The sequence below is a fragment of the Bidens hawaiensis genome, unplaced genomic scaffold (assembly GCF_021521415.1).
Source record: "Bidens hawaiensis isolate Kalapana, Puna unplaced genomic scaffold, B.hawaiensis_p1.1 tig00011076_1, whole genome shotgun sequence".
Lineage (NCBI taxonomy): Eukaryota > Viridiplantae > Streptophyta > Magnoliopsida > Asterales > Asteraceae > Bidens > Bidens hawaiensis.
Genome location: NW_027491854.1, coordinates 243,952 through 252,342, shown reverse-complemented (window position 1 = coordinate 252,342; position 8,391 = coordinate 243,952). Strand labels below are relative to the sequence as shown.

Sequence of the window (8,391 nt, the reverse complement as noted above, 5' to 3'; positions counted from 1 at the left end):
GAATGCCATGTTGGTTAGTTCTGGGGTGAGCCATGACATGTGGGGGGGGGGGGGGGTGCCATTTTAAAGGCAAATTATCTTTTAAATAAGATACCTCTCAAGAATAGGGACGAGACTCCTTATAAGTTATGGAAGGGAAGAGAACCTTCGTACAAATACATGAAAGTGTGGGGGGTGCCTAGCTAAAGTCACCGTACCACCTCCTAAAGCTCCTAGGATTGGTCCCAAAACTGTTGATTGCATTTTCATTGGATATGCTCACAATAGTAGTGCACATCGGTTTTTGGTACATGAATCCAAAAATCCAAATGTACACGTAAACACTTTCATGGAGGCGAGCCCCAATACTGTCTCGTATTTTGAGCACGTGTTTCCTAAGTTAGGACACACACATGAGGCCTCATCATCACGAGCGAATGATGTAGGTGCAATCTCGTCAACACAAAATGACGACTTGGTTCATGAAGGAACACATGAACGGCCCGAGACCGAGGATGGTGATTTAAGACGAAGCAAAAGACAAAAGGTTGCAAAATCCTTTGGTCCTAACTTCGTAAGCTTTATGGTTGAAGGTGAACCTAATACCTACCATGAAGCGGTGACCTCACCTGAAGGACCTCAATGGAAAGAAGCAATCAAGAATGAAATTGATTCAATCTTACAAAATCATACTTGGGAATTGGTAGATCTTCCAGTTGGTTGCAAACCACTTGGATATCGTTGGATATTCAAAAAGAAGATGAAAGCCGATGGAAGTATTGATAAATACAAGGCGAGGCTAGTGATCAAAGGTTTTAAACAAAAGGAAGGTCTAGACTATTTTGATACTTACTTACCTGTAACACGTATAACCTCTATAAGGTTGGTGCTTGCAATCGCGTCTTTACGAAGTTTGGAAGTGCACCAAATGGATGTAAAAACGGCTTTTCTAAATGGTGATTTGGAAGAAGAGATATACATGGAGCAACCTGAGGGTTGCTCCGCCCCTGGTCAAAAGGGCAAAGTATGCAAACTCATCAAGTCTTTTTATGGCTTGAAGCAAGCTCCAAAACAATGGCACCAAAAGTTTGACCAAGTCATGATTAGCAGTGGTTTCAAAATTAATGAGTGTGATAAATGTGTTTATGTTAAACACACAAATGGAGGTTATGTTATTTTATGCCTTTATGTGGATGACATGCTTATCATTGGGAGTAATGATAAAATGGTTCAATCTACAAAAGACATGTTAAAGACACGATTTGACATGAAAGACATGGGTTTAGTTGATACTATTCTTGAAATAAAAATCATTAAAACCAAAGAAGGTCTTACTTTGAGTCAAGCACACTATGTCGACAAGATTCTTGAAAAATTCAACAAGGAAGACAAGCGAGTGGCTCATTCTCCTGTTGACACTACTCTACATCTATGTAAAAATAGAGCTGAGCCGGTTGCTCAATTAGAGTATTCAAGAATCATTGGAAGTCTAATGTCTCTCATGACATGTACGAGACCCTATTTAGCATACACGGTGAGTAGGCTAAGTAGATATACTAGCAATCCAAGTGTTCAACATTGGAAAGCTATTATAAGGGTGCTTAGGTACACAAGATACACAAGAGACTATGGTTTGCATTATACCAACCATCCAGCTGTGATCGAAGGGTATACTGATGCGAACTGGATTTCGGATATGAAAGATTCCAAATCAACAAGTGGGTACGTGTTCCTACTTGGTGGGGCAGCAATATCTTGGAAATCATCCAAACAAACTGTAATTGCTAGATCCACAATGGAGTCTGAATTCATTGCCTTAGACAAATCTGGGGAAGGCAGAATGGTTACGTCAATTCGTGGAAGACATTCAACAATGGCCAAAGCCGTTGTCGGCAATTTGCATACACTGTGACAGTGAGTCTGCAATTGGTATATCTCAACGTTCAATGTATAATGGCAAATCAAGGCATATGAGACGTAGACATAACACGATACGACAACTACTGTCAACGGGTGTTATCACGATTGACCATGTGAGGTCAGAAGATAACATTGCAGACCCATTAACAAAAGGCTTAAGCACGGATAAATTTTATAAGTTGTCGAGAGGAATGGGACTAAAGCCCGCGATAAAGGAAGTATGAGGGAAACCTAACTTAGCAGACTGGAGATCCCAAGAGCTAAGTTCAATAGGCAAACTTAATCATATGACCAGAGGCAGTCACTGTGGGGGAGTACCCCAAAACCAAAGGGAGTCTTGAACTTCCTAGTCCTTTCTCCTATGGGAGTACCCTAAAACCAGTGACATTTGGGAGAGGTTAAACATATTAAGGTTAAGTGAAATAACCATGTTGCTTTTAATGATTCATGGGAATCACCTATGTTAGAGAGAAGTGTGGTCGCTTCGAATGGAATTGTGGGGAGGCGCAATTTCCTAGAGCTCTCGTAGAACCAGGACCGTGATCCATGACCATAACGGACACAAGAATGAGGGGTTGACCAAACCAGGGAGAGTATCGTGTGAAGGCATATTGTCGTCTACACAAATGGGGGTCTGTTCAAAGTCATCGCGACTACAAACCGCTAGGAGGCTAAGTATGCTTCACAACGGAAGGTTCAAAGGGTAACACCTACCTATCCGGCAATACTCAACTGCTGAAACTTACTTCGAAGAATCGATTTCCATTCATGTGGGGGATTGTTGGAAAATTTGTTACGTGTACATTAGTAGGTTGTTATGACACAACAAATGCACACTAATAGACATTGATGAATGAGATATCGATGTGTGATTGTGTGTATTTGAAAGAAAATACTATAGTGGTGTATCCCACATTGGTGGGATGAAAAGCTTGTGCCTTGTTATTCCTCTATAAATAGAGAGGCAAACTAAGTTGCAACACACACCAAACCTTACACACAACACAAGCATTGTTACAAGGTTTTTCCAACTTCTTCTTCTTCTACATTTCTGGTTTCTTTTATTCGAACCTTTTTCAGGTTTACGGTTAACTCCGGCAGTACTACTGCTCCGGCTGTTGTACCCTGGGAAACAGCGAGTTCTCTTGGGAGACTCGAAATATTGTTTTAAGGGCCCCGTGTTCAACACGATCCTCAGCCAAACCGTTTACATTTTTTTTTGTATTGTATTTGGTTTATTTCTTTGATTCTGTATTGTATTGTATAAGTAATAAAACTATTTGTTAATTTTCTGTTTATTTACTCAATTCACGAATTCGGTTCCTACATACTTTAAAGTTATTAGATACAACTAACATTATATATCATGCTAAATATCTAATGTGTGACCTATAAAGCCAAAAATATGACTTACTATATCAAAAGAACAAAACCCGTTAAATATATTATGGTCAAGTTAATAATAAAAGTGGGCGGGAATCCGGATAAAAGACGAGAGCTGCGGGAAATATTAAGTGTGACTAATAAGGTCTGCATTGCATGAGATTTATCAATTTTCATATTTGCTTTTTTAAAAAGTTAAGGCTGTTCATTATATACTTAACTTAGTATGGGCTGTTGGAGCATGCTGGAAGGTTTCTCCTAAATTTGGTTGAAACTGTAGCTGTGCTCCTAAAGTTACATATTGGCTTCTGATGACCACACATGACAAGAACTACTGTGTGGACAGATACGGGCCATAAATTGTTAATAATCTAATAGTATGTATACTAGACTTCTTCAAGATATCAGATTTATAGATATTGATTACATGGATCTTAAATTAAAAATCTCACATAAATTTGATCATTATTCAGAAATGTAGTTATGGTTCACGCAAGCAGGAGTCCCTTTTTTCCCTTCTTTCTGCATACGGGAATGGATCAAGGTCTTATGATTATTCCAATTTATGTACTCCATTTGCCTTTAGTTTATTTCTTCAATTAATTATAATCATTTATGTTGCAGCTCATTGATATATAAAATGGTTCTTGAGAAAACTGGCTCTTGCATACGTATATCTTCAGCAGTCGATTCCCTAGTTTGGCGTGTTGAGGTAATTGTATTAGGACTTTGTAGACGAATTGAACGGACGCTAACGGTGCATGTTCGTGTTCGTTTTTTAATTTTAACGAACAAGGTTTTCTTGTCCGTTCATTAAGAAAATGAGCGTGATTGCGTTCATTGTGTTCATTTGTTAATAGAATAAATGAATGGTTCACGAATGTAAATGAGCATTATTGAATAAACATAAATAAATGAACAAAAAGTTTGTGTTCATGTTTGCTGGTTTAACTAAATGAACAAAAAGTTTGTTCATGCTTGTTTGTTTTAAATAAATGGATTTTTTTCATTTTCATTCTCTTATTACCAAACCTTTTTATAATTCATACTCAAGATACATACATCTGATATATCTAATTATCAAAATATATCGTTTCTTACTTTCTTTACAGAGGCTTTTCTTTTGTAATGGGTAGCAAGATCTATCAGCATTTTTACTTGTGGATTTGGGAATCATGAAGTATCCAACTTACAACTGTATTGTAACTGACCAGATGTTTTCTAGTAGAGATGATTTACTATTGTATGAAGAGGTAATGTTGAAAATTGGGATATAATATATTTTAGCATGTAGTTTTTACCAGTCTAATATAAGCTATCAATAGGCACTTGAAGTAGCACAAATTATGGATGAATCTCTTGAACAAGATGACTCGTCAATGGTCTTGAGATGTGTTGCAATATCCTTGCCCCGCACATCCAGTTATGCTGCAAAAACAGTTAAATTTTCATGTTTTTCAGCACCGTGGGTCTACTCCAAGGTGCTTCTTTTAGGCGTTTCGTTTCTTGAATCTGAACGTAGGTATGGGCTATCGTACACTTTCTCGTAGATGATTATTTTGACAATTTGACCTGCTAATGGGCTGATCCGGGTTATGTTTCATTCTCAACTAAGGGTGTGCATGGGCTGGTTTTGGGCTAAAGCTGATAACGGGTTAAAATCGGTTGAAAATTGAAAGTCACCCAGAATGTATTTTTATTGCATAAGGCTTTTTAAATCATGTACTTGATAAATTATACATTGCTGAAGTAAAATAAATGTCGTAATCATATTTGTCAGTGTCACTCTAAGGATTTATTAAAAAAATATTAACAATCTTGGGCGCAAGACCCGACTAGAGAATTAATGATTATTGTCAAATAGAAACAGTTGTATATTTTGTTATTTTTCATACGTGATTGTAATGGATTAGATACATTATAACTTTACAGGTATACCGATGCAATTGATTTACTTAAGCATCTATTACATAGTTTTGACAAAGATAGAAGAAGAGGTTATTGGACATTGAGACTGTCAATCGATTTGGAACACCTGGGTCGGGTCAACGAGAGCCTATCTGTTGCTGAAAGTGGAATAGATGATCCATGGGTTCGTGCTGGTTCAAGAATATCATTGCAAAGACGTGTACTTCGATTAGGAAAACCACCAAGACGGTGGAAGATTCCTAGTTTTTCGGAATCTGTCAATAGAAAGATTCCCGAGGTTGTTACTTGTTGGTTTTAGGCTTGTAAATGAACTGAACGAACACGAACTGAGCATGTTTGTGTTTAATCATTTAACTTTAACCAAACAAACGATTGAATGTGAACAGTAAGCGGCTACCTTTTTCGTGTTTGTGTCCTTTTGATAAGAAAATAAACATGCTTGTGTTCGTTTATGTTCATTTGTTAGTAGTATAAACGAACGGTTCACGAACGTAAACAAATGAGAATAAGTGAACGCATATTAACATACATAAGCGAATATAATTGAGCGAACACCATCAATTTATTGGGCCTAACATAAATGAATGAATGAGACATGTGTTCATGTTCGTTCGTTTAACTAAATGAACAAAAACAATCGTTCATGCTGGTTTTTTATTAAATAGACTTTGGTTTTGTTTTGGCCCAAAAAAATCAGTTAATATGTAGACATGAAGTTATGACATCTATTAGATTTAAGATTTAATGTTTGCTCTATATTTTCATTTAACAAACTCTTTGTTTGGAGCTATTGTTTAGGTTCATGTTCAAGGTAGGCCACTTAACTGTAAAACCGGGACAAAGAGCAGGTTTTATGGTGAAGATGGAGAACAATGTGGGGTGGAGGAGCTTGCTCTTCTGTATTATGCCGGAGAAGATGGAGGTGGATGGGAAGGGGTTCATTCAGAAAGTGGAATTTGGTTGACCGTTTTTGGGCTGCTTATGTGGGATGCCATCTTTTCTGATGTGCCAAATGTCTTTCTTACCAGATTTCAGGTATACTCAAATTCATTTACTCTTTGCGCCAAATGTATTATATCGTGTCGGACACTTTATGCACACACGCTATTTTAATTTTAAGTATCCAATTGTTTTAGCTAAACTTGGAAAAACGGGTGGGTCGGGTTGGGTAATGGGTCAAAACAGGTTTTGTAAAAAATAGGTTCGGGTGAAGGCGGGTTGCTAAAAAATTTTGTCAATTTGGTTTGGGTCAAAATGGGTTCTAACCAAACCTTTGGATTATTTTAAACGTGTCAAATGGATAAAACAAAGTTGAGATGAAAATGGGTCATATATAGGTCAAACTGGTTGAAAGATGACCAAATATTTTTAATGTATGCAACCTGCTAAATTTCTGGGGGTGTTTGGGATTGCTTCTTAAGATTGCTTCTTAAAATTGTTTTTTGCTTTTTGGAGCGGCAAAATGTCCAAAATGCCCCTCCAAAAGCACCTAAAAGCATCAAATTGGTGCTTTTAGGTGCTTTTGGAGGGGCATTTTGGACATTTTGTATGTCCAAAAAACAAAAAGCAATTTTAAGAAGCAATCCCAAACACCCCCTCTATATCTGAATAAAGGTTAGATTATTATTTTAACAAGATCACTTTTGTAATCATAAATTAACAAGTTAACTACTTAAATGAGCACCCTTCTCTCTCTCTAGGCAAGAAGTAAAAGTGCATTATGTGATTCTTGCAGTTTTCAGCATATTTCTTGGTTCTGATCTAAACACTTTTATATATATGTATGTATATATATTTATCTGATTTTTTGTATCCATTATATTGCAGACTTCACCCTTAGATTTAGACACAGATTACTTTTATGAATCTAGAAAAAACATCATAGAACCACTATTATCAAAGATTCAGGAAGGCATGGCAGAGGAAATCCTCATAACATCATGGGAATCCCATTTTGGAACATCATGTCGAGGCGTTAACTGGAACCGACATTCCTTAACTGAGCTTCGAGCGGTTGTGACTTGCATAGGTAGTGGTTGCATGGCAACCATTTGCCGACACCTGGCACAAGATTACAGGAGTTGGTCTAGTGGCATGCCGGATCTATTATTGTGGCGGTTTCATTCAGATTATAGCGGTGAGGCAAAGCTTGCTGAAGTTAAAGGGCCTCGCGATCGGCTTTCTGAACAACAACGTGCGTGGCTTCTGTTTTTTATGGATTCCGGGTTCAATGCTGAGGTTTGTAGGGTCAATCCTCCTGTTTCTAAGTAAGAATGGTGAGTTGTTTGATTTGTACAGATTTGATTTGTAAAACTTTGAAAAATATTAACAAGTTAATATATAAATACAAAAAACATTCAAAAGGGTTATTCAAATATTTGTGAAGTAAATAGTTTCATGACTAATCATTCATAATCTTTCTTTACTTAGTAAAAAAATAACAAATTTTGGGGGTGTGTTACAACTTTGACATTATTGTCACATTGTAGCATATCTTTTTAATCTTGTTATGAACCTATACTCAATATTTGTATTCATGAGTTGGCATGAACACAGCACAATGACTACAATTTCGTTTCTTGTATAGGTACTCTTAATTTACAAAAAAACATAGATGTCAATAAAAAAATTGTTTCAAAACTCAACCCGGTTATATTTTAGCATAGTATCCGCAAATAGTATAAATGTTAACATAAATAGCTCCATAAATCCTATAAACATAAACAAGTCGAGTAATGAATACGCTAGGTTGACACGATACAACCCATTTAGCTAATCGTGTTACGCATTTGATTTGAAATTGACCCAAAACCTTTAATTTTCTGTTACATTCATCTTGTGTAAAAAGTTGACAACCTTAATAAATTGTGGGATGTCGGGTGATGCTAGTAACATGTTTGAGATAAATGCTTGTTTCACCTACCACGTAAGTCATTTAATTGTGTATTTACCACATTCAACTATGTTCCTAAACTAGGTTAAAAACTCTATTTGTACCAGTCCCACTTTAATCATCCTTTGTATCATGTTTGTCTACACAAAAGCAGGAAGGAACGTGGCTTTTGATGATTTCTTAAACGACGTCCAAGTCTATGATGTTAGAAATTTTAAATGTGAAATTCTATGAGAATTCTCTTTATGTTAAATCTATAATTTTTTTCTTGGTTTAACTAACACATA

The 8,391-nt window shown here is 36.5% G+C and overlaps 1 protein-coding gene across 1 annotated transcript; it reads left to right on the top strand.

Annotated features, from left to right (window-relative positions):
* The first annotated feature begins 907 nt into the window (after positions 1 to 907).
* On the top strand, positions 908 to 7,551 carry LOC143537029 (fanconi-associated nuclease 1 homolog). The gene is made up of 8 exons (XM_077030902.1): positions 908 to 1,003; positions 3,756 to 3,826; positions 3,907 to 3,994; positions 4,419 to 4,535; positions 4,608 to 4,804; positions 5,215 to 5,488; positions 6,010 to 6,246; positions 7,039 to 7,551. The coding sequence occupies exons 1-8, from the start codon at positions 908 to 910 to the stop codon at positions 7,480 to 7,482; spliced, it is 1,524 nt and encodes a 507-aa protein (XP_076887017.1). The 3' UTR covers positions 7,483 to 7,551.
* Positions 7,552 to 8,391: the final 840 nt, after the last annotated feature.

Coding starts and splice junctions, on each gene's coding strand:
- LOC143537029 (XM_077030902.1), top strand. CDS start 908: ATGGATGTAAAAACGGCTTTTCTAAATGGTGATTTGGAAGAAGAGATA. Junction 3,827..3,906: donor GCATACGGGAATGGATCAAG/GTCTTATGATTA, acceptor TTTATGTTGCAG/CTCATTGATATATAAAATGG. Junction 4,536..4,607: donor ATTTACTATTGTATGAAGAG/GTAATGTTGAAA, acceptor AGCTATCAATAG/GCACTTGAAGTAGCACAAAT.